This window comes from Oncorhynchus nerka, linkage group LG15 (genome assembly GCF_034236695.1).
Source record: "Oncorhynchus nerka isolate Pitt River linkage group LG15, Oner_Uvic_2.0, whole genome shotgun sequence".
Lineage (NCBI taxonomy): Eukaryota > Metazoa > Chordata > Actinopteri > Salmoniformes > Salmonidae > Oncorhynchus > Oncorhynchus nerka.
In genome coordinates, this window is record NC_088410.1 from 48,500,066 (window position 1) to 48,519,398 (window position 19,333).

The window sequence follows — 19,333 nt, forward strand, 5'->3', positions numbered from 1 at the left end:
ACAGCCACCACTAACATTGACTGGCTGCTGCCAACACACTGACTAAACTCCAGCCACTTTAATAATGGGAATTGATGGGAAATGATGTAAAATATATCACTAGCCACTTTAAACAATGCTACCTAATATAATGTTTACATACTCTACATTATTAATCTCATATGTATACGTATATACTGAACTCTATATCATATACTGCATCCTTATGTAATACATGTATCACTAGCCACTTTAACTATGCCACTTTGTTTACATACTCATCTCATATGTATATACTGCACTCAATACCATCTACTGTATCTTGCCTATGCCGCTCGGTACCATCACTCATTCATATATCTTTATGTACATATTCTTTATCCCCTTACACTTGTGTCTATAAGGTAGTAAAGAAAAGAAAAAGAAAAAAAAAAGAAGGTCGACGACATCCGATCCTCGTTTGCTAAGTCAAACGACACCGCTGGTTCTGCTCACACTGCCCTACCCTGTGCTCTGACCTCTTTCTCCCCTCTCTCTCCAGATGAAATCTCGCGTCTTGTGACGGCCGGCCGCCCAACAACCTGCCCGCTTGACCCTATTCCCTCCTCTCTTCTCCAGAGCATTTCCGGAGACCTTCTCCCTTACCTCACCTCGCTCATCAACTCATCCCTGACCGCTGGCTACGTCCCTTCTGTCTTCAAGAGAGCGAGAGTTGCACCCTTCTGAAAAAACCTACACTCGATCCCTCCGATGTCAACAACTACAGACCAGTATCCCTTCTTTCTTTTCTCTCCAAAACTCTTGAACGTGCCGTCCTTGGCCAGCTCTCCCGCTATCTCTCTCAGAATGACCTTCTTGATCCAAATCAGTCAGGTTTCAAGACTAGTCATTCAACTGAGACTGCTCTTCTCTGTATCACGGAGGCCCTCCGCACTGCTAAAGCTAACTCTCTCTCCTCTGCTCTCATCCTTCTAGACCTATCGGCTGCCTTCGATACTGTGAACCATCAGATCTTCCTCTCCACCCTCTCCGAGTTGGGCATCTCCGGCGCGGCCCACGCTGGATTGCGTCCTACCTGACAGGTCGCTCCTACCAGGTGGCGTGGCGAGAATCTGTCTCCTCACCACGCGCTCTCACCACTGGCGTCCCCCAGGGCTCTGTTCTAGGCCCTCTCCTATTCTCGCTATACACCAAGTCACTTGGCTCTGTCATAACCTCACATGGTCTCTCCTATCATTGCTATGCAGACGACACACAATTAATCTTCTCCTTTCCCCCTTCTGATGACCAGGTGGCGAAACGCATCTCTGCATGTCTGGCAGACATATCAGTGTGGATGACGGATCACCACCTCAAGCTGAACCTCGGCAAGACGGAGCTGCTCTTCCTCCCGGGGAAGGACTGCCCATTCCATGATCTCGCCATCACGGTTGACAACTCCATTGTGTCCTCCTCCCAGAGCGCTAAGAACCTTGGCGTGATCCTGGACAACACCCTGTCGTTCTCAACTAACATCAAGGCGGTGGCCCGTTCTTGTAGGTTCATGCTCTACAACATCCGCAGAGTACGACCCTGCCTCACACAGGAAGCAGCGCAGGTCCTAATCCAGGCACTTGTCATCTCCCGTCTAGATTACTGCAACTCGCTGTTGGCTGGGCTCCCTGCCTGTGCCATTAAACCCCTACAACTCATCCAGAACGCCGCAGCCCGTCTGGTGTTCAACCTTCCCAAGTTCTCTCACGTCACCCCGCTCCTCCGCTCTCTCCACTGGCTTCCAGTTGAAGCTCGCATCCGCTACAAGACCATGGTGCTTGCCTGCGGAGCTGTGAGGGGAACGGCACCTCAGTACCTCCAGGCTCTGATCAGGCCCTACACCCAAACAAGGGCACTGCGTTCATCCACCTCTGGCCTGCTCGCCTCCCTACCACTGAGGAAGTACAGTTCCCGCGCAGCCCAGTCAAAACTGTTCGCTGCTCTGGCCCCCCAATGGTGGAACAAACTCCCTCACGATGCCAGGACAGCGGAGTCAATCACCACCTTCCGGAGACACCTGAAACCCCACCTCTTTCAGGAATACCTAGGATAGGATAAAGTAATCCTTCTCACCCCCCTTAAAAGATTTAGATGCACTATTGTAAAGTGGCTGTTCCACTGGATGTCTTAAGGTGAACGTACCAATTTGTAAGTCGCTCTGGATAAGAGCGTCTGCTAAATGACTTAAATGTAAATGTAAATGTAGTAGTTTTGGAATTGTTAGCTAGATTACTTGTTGGTTATTACTGCATTGTCGGAACTAGAAGCACAAGCATTTCGCTACACTCGCATTAACATCTGCTAACCATGTTTATGTGACAAATAAAATTTGATTTGATTTTTTTTTTTTTTTTTTTGATTTGACATGATGTTGGAGAGCCAGTACTGTCAAAACTTTGCAGCAAACTTTGTTCATTTGCACAAAAACACTCTTGGTAGATAAGCTGTAGACCACACTATCTACCAAGAGAGTTTTCATCTATATTTTTCATAGCCGTCTATTTACCACCACAAACCAACGCTGGCACTAAGACGAGCTGTAGAAGGCCATAGGCAGACAAGAAAATGCTCATCCAGAAGCAGCACTCCTAGTGGCTGGTGACTTTAATGCAGGCAAACTTAAATCCATTTTACCTCATTTCTACCAGCATGTCACATGTGCAACCAGAGGAAAGAAAACTTTCTCCACACACAGAGAAGCACAGAGAAGCAAACAAAACTCTCACTCTCCGTAGCCGATGTGAGCAAAACCTTTAAACAGGTCAACATTCACAAGGCCGCGGGGCCAGAAGGATTACCAAGATGTGCACTCAGAGCATGCACGGACCAACTGGCAAGTGTCTTCACTGACTTTTTCAATCTCTCCGTGACCGAGTATGTACTACATACATGTTTCAAGCAGACCACCATAGTCCCTGTGTCCAAGAAAGCAAAGGTAACCTGCCTAAATGAATACCGACCCGTAGCACTCACGTCGGTAGTGCTTTGAAAGGCTGGTCTCACTTCAACACCATCATCCCGGAAACCCTCGACCCCCTCCAATTCACATACCGCCCCAACAGATGATGCTATCTTAATCGCACTCTACACTGCCCTTTCCCACCTGGACAAAAGGAATACCTACGTGAGAATGCTGTTCATTGACTACAGCTCAGCGTTCAACACCATAGTGCCCACAAAGCTCATCACTAAGCTAAGGACCGTGGGACTAAACACCTCCCTCTGCAACTGGATCCTGGACTGGCCGCCCCCAGGTGGTAAGGGTAGGCAAAAACACATCTGCCATGCAGATCCTCAACACGGGGGCCCCTCTTGGTTGTATTCAGCGCATATGACAAATAAAATTAGATTTGATTTGTAAATACTCACCAAAAATTACATTTGGTAGATCCTACCTATATACGTATAACTTTGAGCTGGATTGCCTGTATTTGCAATTAATTTATTTTCATTTGCGCTCGATAGCATATGTAGCTAGCAGCATCCATGGAAATTCGCTATTACATGTGCTAATTTTGCTAGCTTTTGCTAATAGAAGCCCTTTTTTGTGATTCTTTTGGCAGCCCCCTGTGAACTGAAATCCCAGGGTGAGAGAAGGATGATATGATGATGTGAAAATCGGGATACCGCCCAACCCTAGACCATGCGTATGCACTTGTATTGCAAGTAAGTATTTTGCGCAAATGGGGGATTAAAACATTAGATTAGATTAAAACATTTTGCCAACACAGTATATAGACTGGTCGTTTATGTAAAATATTTGACATTATGGGTAGGTTACAGTATTGCCTATTTAATCTCAGAGCCTATACCAAGGCAGGACATTGACACCCAATAATCTATTGATAAACTAAATATTGAACAACAATTTGTCTTTTGCATGCCATGACCTAATCCCAATAGTTCCCAAATATACAGCAAATAAAGGGCATTATTGACAGCATAAAAGGTGAATGGAGGTGTTTTCCCGGTGTTGTTTTAATGCACAGTTCACGCGTTTTACCACAGGTGTTGATTTATAACGAAACATGCTATGTATGGACTGTGCAGCAAGTTTATAATCTCAATGTGTTTGTACATGAGCAGACTTTTCTGAAATGGAGCGCGCAGCGCATATATTTCGGGTGAAATTACGCAATGGTTATAAATGAGGTCCCTGGTCGCCAAGCCCAAGCGCAGAAGTGTTGATGGAAGAAAAGGGTCACATTGAGAACGCACACAATCAAACAAAAGTACTGAACAAAAGAAAAGTGACTTCAGGAAGTACAAAAAGAAAGTGCATAAAATGGAGCACACAGAGGGTGAACAAAGTGATACCCTGTCTGAAGTGGAAGAATATTTGCATATTTTGCCCATTTCAGACAATGGACACGGAGCTCAACAAACAGAAGTTAAACCTACCACCCTACATCATGAGAGGCAACCATCCAGCTTTGTTAGGACAAACCTGGCTGGAACAGATCAAACGGGCATGAAACTCGTATAATTCAAACCTACAAGGGATATTGAAGCAACACGCTGTGTTCAATGGAAAACTTGGCAGTATAAAGGACATAAATGTTAAAACTGACCGTAAAAACCAGACAGACAGCAAGCCAAAATGCTTCAAAGCCAGAGCCATTCGCCATAAAACCCAAAGTTTAAAGTGAGCTAGACAAACTAGTTAGGAGTGGAGCATTGGATCCAGGAGGTGTTAGTGAATGGGCTACACCTGCCGTTCCACTCCTGAAAAAAGATGGAGCCCTCAGACTCTGTGGCAACTTCAAAGTCACCGTTAACCCTGCTGAAAAAATATCCATTACCCCTCGTTGATGACCTCATTTCTGGTTTAGCTGGAGGACACAAATTCAGTAAGATAGACTTATGTCAGGCCTATCTACAGATGCATGCTGACCAAGAGTCACAAGAACTGTTGACCATAGTGACTCACATCGGACTGTACAGGTACCGGATGCTTCCTTTTGGAATCACCTCAGCTCCGGCCTTGTTTCAGAGAGCTATGGACCAGATACGGAGAGAGGGCTCACCAGGGTCCAATGTTACCTCGATAATCTACTCATCACCGGCAAAGACGAGCAGGAGCACCTGAGAAACCTTGACGCTACACTACAGAGACTGGCAGGGTACGGATTGAGGGTCCGGAAGGACAAATGGGAGTTTTTCCGGGCCTTCCGTTGAGTACCTGGGCCACGTCATCGACAGTTCGGGACTCCATAAGGCGCCATCATGGAAGCTCTTTACTGTGAATCAGCTGAGATCATTCTTAGGACTACTGACATATTACGCAAAGTTTGTGCCGAACTTAGCTAACATGCCAAAGCCACTGCATGTACAAACTGTGGAAGTGGACAGATACTTGTGAGGAGGCCTTCAAGTGAAAACAGCCTTAGCTCAGTCAGAGGCCCTAACCCACTTCAACCCCAACTTGCCATTACAGTTGGCATGTGATGCATCACCTTATGTGTTGGTGCTGTTGTCTCACACATCATGCCATCATGAGAGCCGGGAGCAATTAAGCACAGATAGAGTGCCATCGTGTTCGGAGTTAAAACATTCCAGCAGTTTCTGTTTGGACGGCGATTCACACTGCTGACAGACCATAGACCCCTTACTTCCATCTTTGGTCCCCACACCAGCATTCTGTCGCTTGCAGCCAGCCGCATGCCACGATGGGCCTTTACTGATATCTGCTCACCAGTACAACATCAAGTATAGAACGTCTAAGCATCACTGCAATGCAGACGGCCTCCCAAGGCTTCCCTTACCTGTCGCACACCACACAGAACACTCCCAGGCTGAAATCTTCTACTTCAAGGAAGTGATGAACACCCCGGTTACGTCAGCCCAAGTGAAGAAGTTCACCTGCACTGATCCAGTGACGTCTGTTGTCATGGACATTGTCAATCGTGGGAAAGGACGGGAGCTGTTGGACAGCCTTTTACCCGGTGAGAAAACACGAGCTGACAGTTCAGTCTGGATGCTCGTTATCAAGTTCAAGTTGAAACAAGTTCAAACAGGTGCCATTAATACAGGTAATGAGTGGAGGACAGAGGAGCCTTCGTAAAGAAGAAGTTACAGGTCTGTGAGAGCCAGAAATCTTGCTTGTGACCAAATACTTATTTTCCACCATAATTTGCAAATAAATTAATTCAAAATCCTACAATCCTTTTTTTTCTCATTTTGTCTGTCATAGTTGAAGTGTACTTATGATGAAAATTACAGGCCTCTCTCATCTTGTTAAGTGGGAGAACTTGCACAATTGGTGGCTGACTAAATACCTTTTTGCCCCACTGTATGTGAAGAAGTCCATTCAGGGCACTTTGGCATGGTGCCAATGAAGGAGATTGCATGCAGCTACTTTTGGTGGCCAGGCTTGAGCGCAGCTATCGAAGACAAGGCTAAGTCATGTTGTGCAATGTCAAATTATGAGGAACATGCCTAAGCTAGCGTCGCTACACCCATGGAGCTTCCCAGAGGAGCCTTGGCAGCGAGTCCACAGAGACTATGCAGGCCCACTGGAGGACCATATGTTATTTTTATTTGCTGTATTGTTTTTAGGGGGAAGATCAGCTTTTATATTGCAGATAGATTGCGGCTTCTATCGGTGTAATTGTATTCCTCATTTCCAATCTCCAAAATATATATTTTTTGTAAATATATACGGTATATATTATTTTGAAATCGTAGTCGACACAAACAGCAAATGGCCTGAGGTCACAGTGATGAAGAGCACTTCAGCTGAGAGAGCCATCAAAGAACTGCGGTCAATCTTCAGTCAGGAGTGTTAGCGATAATGGCCCCCAATTGTTGTCTGAAGAGTTCCTGTCATTCAAGGAAGCAAACGGAATCCAGCACATAAAGTCAGCACTATGACCGTATTACTGCCACACTGGCAGTCATGAGTCATGACCGCAGTCAAATTTTGTCACGGTAATCTCCTCTTATGCACACTGGACATGTGTTGGTTATGACCCAACCCGCTAAAGACCATCAGGTTGCTAATGGCCTGGTACTCAGCGCTCTATTGTTCCTCTAACCGCTCTGACATCAATGCAAATGAAGTGAAAATCACATCACACACACTTATCATTAAAACGGTTTCATGTTTTTAAAACTCATCTCACCGTGATCGATCAATTTGAAGAAGGAAGTTCAACAACAGGTTGAAACAGAGTGGAAAACATGGTCATTGTGGATCTTGTTTCAAAGCCTAACACAGCAAAATGGACAGCACTTTCTGAAGTGGTGATTCATTCAAAACATCCAAACATGCATACGTATAGGCCTATATATGAAGGCCAAGCCCAATCATTTTATTATGAATTTAAATAATGATTGTGCCCTTATACAATACATAGCCTAATTGCCTACCGCATATTATGCATGGCAGTAAAAATTTAACATTTAACAGATTTAAGATGTTCTGTTACATAATTGGTCTAGCCTATACTTCAAAATGTAACAAATTCTAGTAATCACCTTAATTAAGTGTGGACTATACTATTATGCATACTGGATGGACTGGTTACCTTGTGGTACCCACCAAACTCTCTATCCAGGAGTCTGGGAGAGAACGTATAGACTTAGGCAATGCTATTGGCTCATTGATTGTGCAGGGCGGCTTGCAGTCAGCCTAGAATTATAGTGAATTTTCATTTGATTTTGAATAGCCTAGTAATAGGGTATTTTTTATATTTTCAGAATGAATAGGTCAATGCATTACCTTAGCTACAGAATATCTCACCACTGTGCGTTTTCATCTCCTCCTCTTTCTCCCTCATTCCTTTCTCGAGCGCATAAAGAGAGGGATTGTCAACAGTTTAATGAAATATGTTTTGTTGTGAAAACATGTTACTATCGATGTTCTCGAACAGATATCACTTGAAACAGTCAGAGTGCCTACTCGGGGTGCTGTTGTACCCTAGTCTGGCCATACAATGTGACTTTAGACTCACCTGTACGTCGTCATTACCCTGCAAGCGAAAGACTAACCTCCGACCTTCCCTACTGAAAAGTTTCATTGTTAAATTAGGAGAACTGTTCTGGTAAAAAAAGTTACTTAATATAAAGAAAATAACATGCAAAACAGTGAATATTTACTTTTTCCTTATGAGGCATGAAAAGTAAAGGGGGAGGAATATGTTGTGTATTGATATTCTACTTTGTCCATTCTACTTAAGTACATTGGAATGTTTGGAATGTCTTGTCCTGTGAAATGCATTTACACAACGCCCACGTTAATTTCTACTCCTGTCTCATGTCTGGTCCTTATACCAGTTGTATAAGTAATACAGTGTGTTATACAACTTCTTTGCGGTGAGCGAGTTATAAATCATAGGATAGGAAACACCAAGTTAAGCGGAGGGTACTAATATTATTGTTGTACTTTTTTCATGACGTTTTGATTTATAAAAACCTATTAGCATAGAAACAGAGGACTCCAACGAAGGTTCACACAGAGAGTGTAAACAAAGGGAAACATTGTAACTTGCGGTTGTTAGGGATATGTTTAGAATTATGAAAATGACATGATGAAAATGTATTTATGAGATACGATTATCAATAGCTTTTTACAAATGGTTTGGTATGTTGGCTATTTAGTAGCCTAGTTAGTTGAATGAGAGAGAGCGAGACAACTGACAACTGTATCGAAGAGAGAAGCACCAGATAAACATTATTTTAAACCTTATCTTCAAGGTGTCAGACTACATTCTTCTCACCATACCCTATTCACATCCAAAGATTTTAAATCGGGTACACTACACTACTAGACCACCGGTTCTCAATCTGTTGGGGGCCGTGGACCCCTTTTTGATGGCTACAACCAATAAAATAGTAGTAGTAGTTTGAAGGATAATAAAAAATATAAAAAACTGTGTTGCACATTGTTATAAACGTATCGTTCTATTCATCACTATCGCATCAATCCAGGCAATTTATCGCATTATGGATTATTGTCCCTATCTCCCAGCTCTTTTTGGCTCTATCTCCCAGCTCTTTTTGGCTCTATCTCCCAGCTCTTTTTGGCTCTATCTCCCAGCTCTTTTTGGCTCTATCTCCCAGCTCTTTTTGGCTCTATCTCCCAGCTCTTTTTGGCTCTATCTCCCAGCTCTTTTTGGCTCTATCTCCCAGCTCTTTTTGTCCCTATCTCCCAGCTCTTTTTGGCCCTATCTCCCAGCTCTTTTTGTCCCTATCTCCCAGCTCTTTTTGGCTCTATGTCCCAGCTCTTTTTGGCCCCATCGACCAGCTCTATGTACTACCATGGTACATTTTTGGAAGAGAAAGAAGCCATGGCCATCTAATGAGGACGATGTTGATAGTTCATTTGATGGCATGTCAAAATTTTGCTTTGTGGGTATGAAGTGGACTGGGAATCCCATCCTGGGTTCCTTTAACGAAAGAAGATTGCAGTTACAGTTGCAGTATAACTGCAGTACACTATACTGCATGTACTGTTGTGCAGTATGCTTAATTTGCAGTATATAACTGCAGTTAGAGGAAGTTTAACTACAGTACAATGCAGTAGAATCCACCAATAGAGTACCTTTCGGGTAATGAAACTTGGTCCAAAAAAACCTATTAATTTCACCTAATTGTAACATTCTGTCATAAAGAACACATGTTCAACTTCATAAAAAAACATGTTTTCCTAACTCAAGGGGTAAAAAAAAAAAAAAAAAAGATTATAGTAAGTGCCAATTAAGTGGGTTAAAATGTTCCTAGAAGTCTGAAAAACTTGACGAGGGATGCAGATATTTGGCACATTAGCAAAGTCAGATTGAAAAAAAACGTTCCATATGGTCTATATTAAAGGGCCCTTCACTTAACATAACAGGCTTAAATATCTGTGAAAAAATGTCTACTTAAAATATCAAAGGGAAGCAGAACGTACGCTATTCATGGAATGACCCAGTTATACTTCAACTGCAAGCACACTGAAGTTATTAGGAAAGCAAAGCTTCCAAAATAACACAGTACACTCCAGTTACTGCACTTTTGTGGGCGGGGTCCCTATTACATATGCAGCTTGTTAATCAAACTGATACCTAGAGATCTACCAATAAAACCCTGTAAAAGTTAACAATCAAAGTTTATTACACTTTTATATACAAACAACCCTGCAAGGCACACCTTTTTGTTTAAATAAGAATATACAAGAAATGTTTCTTATTGAAAGCAAACAAGTTTTAGTTTGAAATATATATTAATATAGGTTTGTTTAGCATTGTAGAGCGAAGGCCACGTTTAGTGAATAGTCTGTTGACACAAAAGAAATGGGGGCAATTGAACACATACATGGTCATGTAAACTATAGACCCCATTTCTGTTCATTTTAAGTTGGTTTGACTTCTGTAAATGCACACACCTAACAAAAGGACTAACACTGTATAAAAACTGCATCATGAGTCCCCAACAAGCCTATATCTTTCAAATGCATCAGCGATTTTGGCTGTAGTTGTTAAGAAGAGAACATAATGTGTATTCAACTAGCTTTGTAAGGACTTAAAAAGGTTTAAATATAACACAACTCAGTACCTGTAGCATATACTCTGATAACTCTTTTAATAGGAAACACTTTCAATGTATTCATTGATAATGTTATACCCAGAGCCAAATACATACATATATATACGTATACTATACAGTTACATACACCTATATGGCTGGTTATACCTATGGGAGAACCATTCCATCGATCTTTCCTCAAACTGAAAAGGATCTAGTTTTGAGGGACAACTTCCTAAATCAAAAGGGGTCGTAGTGTGCACTCCATCAACAGAAATGATAACGCGTCAAATTCTGTATATACTGTATCTATAAATGCATAGTAATCTTATGCATAAAGTCATTCCAGTTAGTTGGAGGGTGGAGCTTTTGTTAAGTGAAATTACAGTGGCAACAATCCGTTTGGTGCCTGTATCTTAAATGTCTGGATTTAGGTGTTAAACAATATGTCAGAAAGCACATTTTAAGTTATCTTCATGTTGATATTCGTTACGGGAAACATTTATGTACCTACTAAAGAAATGCAGAGTCAAAAGGCTTTTCGCTGCACTCAATATGTATCTGAATCAGTACTTGGAAAACTGCTCTAAAAACAGACATAAAATAATGTTTCTCAAAAAATGTTATGGCAAAACAGTAAACCCTCTGAATAGCTCAACACAATCAGTCAACAGTGCATGTAACAGTTTTAAATTGTGTAACTTTTTTTTGAAGCCGTTGTAAAATCAATGGTGCCTGTTATAACCACTTGTGAGAGGTTATATCAATTGACTTATCACTTATGACAATGGACATGCTATGACCCATGAAACAATCAAATACAATTCAAACATTTAGCCCCTTGAGCTTGGCAACAGTGCTATGTAGGCTGTCATAAGTGTAAGTTTGGCTCTCGTAAGTTAATATCCTCTTAGGACAGATGTTGCCCTTACGACTGATAAGGACCTTTGAAAGCATCATTATTGCAGGTACAGTATATCTTCAATCCACTCGCTTTCCACTTTAATTCTGACCAACGGTGGCCCTTGGTAAGAGTTTGGTGAGGTTTGAAACAGAGCCGTGACATCATATCCTCTGCAGTGACGTCACATCCTCCTAACGTTAGTCGTGGCTGCGTGTAAATACGCATGGGTGGTTCGGTGGTTTTTCAGGGTGGGTAGGGAGGTTAAAATGTTATCATGCTAACAAGCCTAGCCGCTTGACCTTAGCGGAGAGGAAGGAGTGGATGATGAACACCATGGTCTTGGGACAGGAGTGGAGGTCCAGTTGCTGCAGGAGAGGGAAGGGAGGGTAAGAGAGAGAAAGAAGGGGGAGAGAGAGGTTGAAAAGTTTACTCTATATTGAAATGTTTTTGGGGGTTTGAAAATGGGGTTCATCATGGGCCCGATTCAGACTTAGGAAATCTATTTCCTTTTTACACGTTTCAATAGTTGGTATTCAGACTTACTTTATGCAGGTGCATAACAGGCTTTGCAGGTGCAGCAACTTGCGCACACTGAAAACCCCTGAAAACCCTCCCACTTGCTGATCAACATATTTTCTCATGAAGTTTTCATTCAATAGGGTTTTCAGTACATGTATCTAAAGTCATCCCTTTAAATACGGTGTAACTTTACTTAGAATTTTCTCGAAAGACTCAGAATATATAGAGGGGTTCAGAATAGGGATCAATGAAAGAAAACCATCCAAATACACATATATTCTAGGGATGCACGATATATCGGTGAACTAGTTGAACGATGTCTAGTGTAACGCTGATGTTAAAAGCCGATGTCAAAGATACCGTGCATACCTATATAACATGACGTAATAACGCCACGAAAAATGTTGCACTACACGTGCAACACAGCATTCCTAACCTAGCCCACACAATGTCTGCTGTGTGGATCGAGCAGTCAACATGCCGAGCAGTCATTTGAAAAAGTAAGACATTTTCAGCGAGATAACTCAAAGGTGAAATCCATTAAAGCCAAGAAAATGGAATTCATTGCCCTTGACAAACAATCGTTCTTTGTAGTAGGTGATGTTGGCTTTCGCCGACACTACCAAGTGCGCTATTTTTCAGATGTTGCCCTACCGGTGTTACACAGTAATAGTCTGCAAACAAGCAAACACCGGCCACAAACGATGTGTTTACAATACCGCATTGGTAATAAAGCATAATTTGTTCGACCGCAACTTCTGGGGTACCTAGCTAGCACCAATACAACCAACCTGAAAACAATGACAAGTAGAAACTGCAGTCATTTTCATTATTCATAGCAATGATTTATGAATCCTTGTGAGTTATTATTAGCTTGGTTGCCAAAAGCTAACGTTATAAGCAGCCAGCTAGCTTCATCTGGCTAGTGAGGCTCGACCAGAGCGGGTTATGTGTTGTGAAGCTAGCCACAATAAGGATTAGGCACAATAGTGGAATTTGCGGTCTGCCTTCAAAATAAAAGTATGTCATTGGCAGTGATGCAAATTAATTCAAATAGTAGAATACTTTTATTTTGAAGACTAACCGCAAAGTCCACTATTGTGGCTAATCCTTATTGCTAGCTTCACATAGATGGGTCCGACCACCATAAATCAAATAAGAACAGTCTCATAAATTAGGGTTATTTTAGATGACACCTAGCTATATAGTTAGCTAGCTAACTATAGCTACTGAAACAGTTTATGTTGTGTTATTTGACACGTCAAATAGTGTTATTTGACATGTATCTTTTTTGATAGCAAAGGTGTTCCATAGAAATCCTGGTTGAGAATGAATCGACTGAACAACAAAACAGCACAGCAAGTAAGTGAAGGAAATAGGTTTGATTATGTTTTACTGGAAATGGGGACATACGTAAATGCCACAAAATAACATTTTGGTCAGTGTGGTGTGTCACCTTTATTTTTTTATTATATCTTTTTTTCACCTCTATTTAACCAGGTAGGCCAGTTGAGAACAAGTTCTCATTTACAACTGTGATCTGGCCAAGATAAAGCAAAGCAGTGCGACAAAAACAACAACAGAGTTACACATAAACAAACGTAAAAGAACACAAAATAAAAGAAACATAGAAAAATCTATGTACAGTGTGTGCAAATGTAGAAGAGTATGGAGGTAGGCAATAAATAGGACATAGAGGCGAAAAATAATTACAATTTAGCATTAGACTGGAGTGATAGATGTGCAGGTGATGATGTGCAAGTAGAGATACTGGGGTGCAAAAGAGCAAGGGGGGATTAGATAGTTGGGTGTGCTATTTACAGATTGGCTGTGTACAGCTACAGCAGTAAGCTGCTCTGACAACTGATGTTTAAAGTTAGAGAGGGAGATATAAGACTCCAGCTTCAGAGATTTTTGCAATTCATTTCAGTCAATGGCAGCAGAGAACTGGAAGGAAAGGCGGCCAAAGTAAGTGTTGGCTTTGGGGATGACCAGTGCAATATACCTGCTGGAGCGCATGCTGTAGGTGGGTGTTGCTATGGTGACCAGTGAGCTGAGATAAGGTGGTGCTTTACCTAGCAAAGACTTATAGATGACCTGGAGCCAGTAGGTTTGGTGACGGATATGTAGTGAGGGCCAGCCAACAAGAGCATACAGGTCGCAGTGGTGGATAGTATATAGGGCTTTGGTGACAAAACAGATGGCACTGTGATAGACTACATCCAGTTTGCTGAGTAGAGTGTTGGGGGCTATTTTGTAAATGACATCGCCGAAGTCGAGGATCGGTAGGATGGTTAGTTTTACGATGGTATGTTTGGCGGCATGGGTGAAGGAAGCTTTGTTGTGAAATAGGAAGCCAATTCTAGATTTAATTTTGGATTGGAGATGCTTAATGTGAGTCTGGAAGGAGAGTTTACAGTCTAACCAGAAAATTAGGTATTTGTAGTTGTCCACATATTCTAGGTCAGAACCGTCCAGAGTGGTGATGCTAGGCGGGCAGGAGGGTGCGGACAGCAATCGGTTGATGAGCACGCACTTAGTTTTACTAGCGATTAAAAGCAGTTGGAGGCCACGGAAGGAGAGTTGTATGGTGTTGAAGCTCGTTTGGAGGTTTATTAACAGTGTCCAAAGAAGGGCCAGATCTATACAGAATGGTGTCGTCTGCGTAGAGGTGGATCAGAGAATCACCAGCAGCAAGAGCGATCATTGATATATACAGAGAAAAGAGTCGTGCTGAGAATTGAACCCTGTGGTACCCCCATACAGACTGCCAGAAGTCCAGACAACAGGCCCTCCGATTTGACACACTGAACTCTGAGAAGTAGTTGGTGAACCAGGTGAGGCAGTCATTTGAGAAGCCAAGGCTATTGAGTCTGCCAATAAGAATGTGGTGATTGACAGAGTCGAAAGCCTTGGCTAGGTTGATGAAGATATCTGCACAGTACTGTCTTTTATCGATGGCGGTTATGATATCGTTTAGGACCTTGAGCATGGCTGAGGTGCACCCATTACCAGCACGGAAACCAGATTGCATAGCGGAGAAGGTACGGTGGGATTCGAAATGGTCGGTGATCTGTTTATTAACTTGGCTTTCGAAGATTTTAGAAAGGCAGGGTAGGATAGATATGGGTCTGTAACAGTTTGGGTCTAGAGTGTCTCCTCCTTTGAAAAGGGGGATGACCGCAGCAGCTTTCCAATCTTTGGGGATCTCAGATGATATGAAAGAGAGGTTGAACAGTCTAGTAAATAGGGGTTGAACAATTTCGGCAGATAATTTTAGAAAGAGAGGGTCTAGCCCAGGTGATTTGTATGGATCCAGATTTTGCAGAACATCAGCTGTCTGGATTTGGGTGAAGGAGAAGCGGCGGAGGGGGTTTGGGCAAGTTGGTGCAGGGGGTGCTGAGATGTTGGCCAGGGTGTGGGTAGCCAGGTGGGAAGCATGGCCAGCTGTGGAAAAATGCTTATTGAAATCGATTATCATAGATTTATCAGTGGTGACAGTGTTTCCTATCCTCAGTGCAGTGGACAGCTGGGAGGAGGTGCTCTTATTCTCCATGGACTTTATAGTGTTCCAGAACTTATGGAATTAGTGCTACAGGAAGCAAATTTCTGTTTGAAAAAGCTAGCCTTAGCTTTCCTAACTGAGTATGTATATTGAGTATATTGGTTTCTGACTTTCCTGAAAAGTTGCATATCGCAGGGGCTATTCGATGCTAATTCAGAACGCCACAGGATGTTTTGTGCTAGTCAAGGGCAGTCAAGTCTGGGGTGAACCAAGGGCTATATCTGTTCTTAGTTCTACATTTTTTTGAATGGGGAAAGCTTATTTAAGATGGAGAGAATAGCACTTTTGAAGAGCAACCAGACATCCTCTACTGACGGGATGAGGTCAATATCTTTCCAGGATACCCGTGCCAGGTCGATTAGAAATGCCTGCTCGCTGAAGTGTTTTAGTGAGCGTTTGACAGTGATGAGGGGTGGTCGTTTGACCGCGGAAGCATTACGCATGCAGGCAATGAGGCAGTGATCGCTGAGATCCTGGTTGAAGACAGCAGAGTTGTATTTAGAGGGCAAGTTGGTCAGGATGATATCTAAGAGGGTGCCCATATTTACAGATATAGGATTGTACCTGGTACGTTCCATGTTAATTTGTGTGAGATTGAGGGCATCTAGCTTAGATTGTAGGACGGCCAGGGTGTTAAGCATGTCCCAGTTTAGGTCACCTGTTAGGGATTTCCTCCTCTTCTTCCGAAGAGGAGAGGCGAAAAGGATCGGAGGACCAATATGCGGCGTGGTAAGTGTCCATGGTTCTTTTAATACGAAATAGTACACATGAACAACTGAATACAAAAAACAATAAACGTGGAAAACCTAAACAGCCTTATCTGGTGCAAACAAACACTGAGACAGGAACAATCACCCACGAAACACTCAAAGAATATGGCTGCCTAAATATGGTTCCCAATCAGAGACAACGATAAACACCTGCCTCTGATTGAGAACCACTCCAGGCAGCCATAGACTATTCTAGACAACCCCACTAACCACAATCCCATGACCTACAAAAAAAAACAAGACAAAACACACCACATAAATAACCCACGTCACACCCTTGCCTGACCAAAATAATAAAGAAAACACAAAATACTAAGACCAGGGCGTGACATCACCAAACTCTACGAACTCTGAAGATAGATGGGGGGCGATCAATTCACATATGGTGTCCAGGGCACAGCTGGGGGCTGAAAGGGGTCTATAACAAGCGGCAACGGTGAGACTTGTTTCTGGAAAGGTCGATTTTTAAAAGAAGAAGCTGAAATTGTTTGGGCACAGACCTGGATAGTATGACAGAACTGCTGCAGGCTAACTCCACCCCCTTTGGCAGTTCTATCTTGGCGGAAAATGTTATAGTTAGGAATGGAAATGTCAGGATTTTTGGTGGCCTTCCTAAGCCAGGATTCAAACACGGCTTGGACATCCGGGTTTGCAGAGTGTGCTAAAGCAGTGAATAAAACAAACTTAGGGAGGAGGCTTCTAATGTTAACATGCATGAAACCAATGCTTTTACGATTACAGAAGTCAACAAATGAGAGTGCCTGGGGAATGGGAGTGATGCTGGGGGCTGCAGGGCCTGGGTTAACCTCTACATCACCAGAGGAACGACTGGATTTAACTAGGCAAGTCAGTTAAAAACAAATTCTTATTTACAATGACGGCCTGGACGACACTGGACCAATTGTGCGCCGCCCTATGGGACTCCAATCACAGCCGGATGTGATACAGCCTGGATTCGAATCAGGGACTGTAGTGATGCCTCTTGCACTGAAATGCAGTGCCCTTAGACCACTGCATCCATGTGTGTGTGTTAACAATTTAACTGTACTAGAATGCTTAAAAGGCCGCAATTTTTTAAAATATCGGTTATTGGCTAGGAAAATATTGAATATCGGTATCGGCCAAAAATGTCATATCGGTGCATCACTAGTATATTTGTCTCCTTTTCAGTACCAATCGGATCATTTATATATACTCTGATCCTGTATATTATTTAGGGTTAGGAAAGTATTCATGAATTTTAAAAACGATTTGGAGAGCCTTTATGCATGAAATATATTGGTGAAAAAAAAAATACAGTGGTTCGATTTGTCCTGAAAGTTGCCATATAAAAACAGTTTCATCCATGATATATTGGAAGGTGACAAATGTGTACAATAGGGTTTGATCAGTAGTCCTCTAAATCTATCCTAATTCTCACTAATCATGGAACTGTCCAGTCGTTGTGAAACGTGGGCCAGGCTACAGGTTTAAACTGCTACTTATGGTCTGCATTAAATAATGAGTCAAATAGGTTACATGTTCCAAATTATTGCACAATGTTAGCCTAATATGATCCACTATTGCTAGCGATCCTCAGGAACAACCACACAAACATGACAAGAGGAAAGAAAGGTGAACTAACGATGTAATGGAATGATGCTAAATGTAAGGAACTAAGACTAAAGTGACAGTTATAAATATATGTTGGTATTAATGACTGGCTAACGATAGTGGCTAATATTTAACATGGAACAAATTGTTTAAAAAAAATACTGTGAAAAGTCTGGGCATATAATTCTAGAAATCATAAATCAACTAGGTTTGGCACTATACTGTCATTTGCACATGGCTACAGAAGCCTAATAGCTTGGGTCTCCACATTTCATATCTGCAAGTTAAGAGGCCAACATTTCATAAACTTCACTGTGGAAAAGGTGCTATGTTGATATGCTTCAGTTTGCTGCCATGTGACTGGTTTCACAATTGTCTCCAGAGATCATAAGGTGAAATGAATATAAAACAATTGTCATTTATATTTACAATCCCCTTATCCAAACGGCTTACTAATTTACATAGCTCTTATCAATAGCCCTTATCTTTTTATAAATTACATTGCAGGGAGAATGCTTTTACCTCTATCGGGAAAAAGAAAGTACGATGTGGTTCCATTTGGAACAGACAGGTTGCTCAACCTTCTTCATCATTTCATTGTGCGTTAAAGGTGGTGGAATTATGAGGGAATTAAGTCAAGGTCAGAATACGGCGTATCTGTAGACACACCTCCGCCATACCTTCCTTTATTTGATATCCAAACCAAACTAATAGCGGGTGAGTAATAGCATGCTATTTTCATACTTAAGTGCAAGCACAGAATTCGCATGGAGAGAAAGGTGCACAAAAAGGGAATTACGTTCCCTTTACGCACACTTAACTCGGGTAGAAATTAGCATCCATGTGAACAAGAGAAGGACACCAATAGCAAAGGAGAGAGATGGAGAGAGAGAATGACAGGGAGAGAGAGAGATGGGGAGAGAGAGAATGACAGGGAGAGAGAGAGATGGAGAGAGAATGACAGGGAGAGAGAGATGGAGAGAGAGAGAATGACAGGGAGAGAGAGAGATGGAGAGAGAGAGAATGACAGGGAGAGAGAGAGATGGAGAGAGAGAATGACAGGGGGAGAGAGAGATGGAGAGAGAGAATGACAGGGAGAGAGAGAGATGGAGAGAGAGAGAATGACAGGGAGAGAGATGGGGAGAGAGAGAATGACAGGGAGAGATGGAGAGAGATGGGGAGAGAGAGAATGACAGGGAGAGATGGAGAGAGAGAATGAAAGGGAGAAAGAGAGAGAAACAGAGAGATAATGACAGGGAGAGAGAGATGGAGAGAGAGAATGACAGGGAGAGAGGGAGAGAGAAAGAGATGGAGAGAGAGAATGACAGGGAGAGATGGAGAGGGAGGGAGGGAGAGAGAGAATGACAGGGAGAGATGGAGAGGGAGGGAGAGAGAGATGGAGAGGGAGAATGACAGGGAGAGAGAGAGATGGAGAGGGAGGGAGGGAGAGAGATGGGGAGAGAG

General features: G+C 42.5%; 1 protein-coding gene across 1 annotated transcript in view; it reads right to left on the reverse strand.

Moving 5' to 3' along the window:
• Positions 1 to 10,083: 10,083 nt before the first annotated feature.
• The window catches only part of LOC115142836 (alpha-1-syntrophin-like), a 67,778-nt gene continuing 58,528 nt past the window's right edge, over positions 10,084 to 19,333 (reverse strand). The window contains exon 8 of the mRNA XM_029682612.2: positions 10,084 to 11,787. Within this exon, the coding sequence (XP_029538472.1) occupies positions 11,695 to 11,787 (93 nt within the window). The 3' untranslated portion in view covers positions 10,084 to 11,694. The remainder of the gene's footprint in view (positions 11,788 to 19,333) is intronic.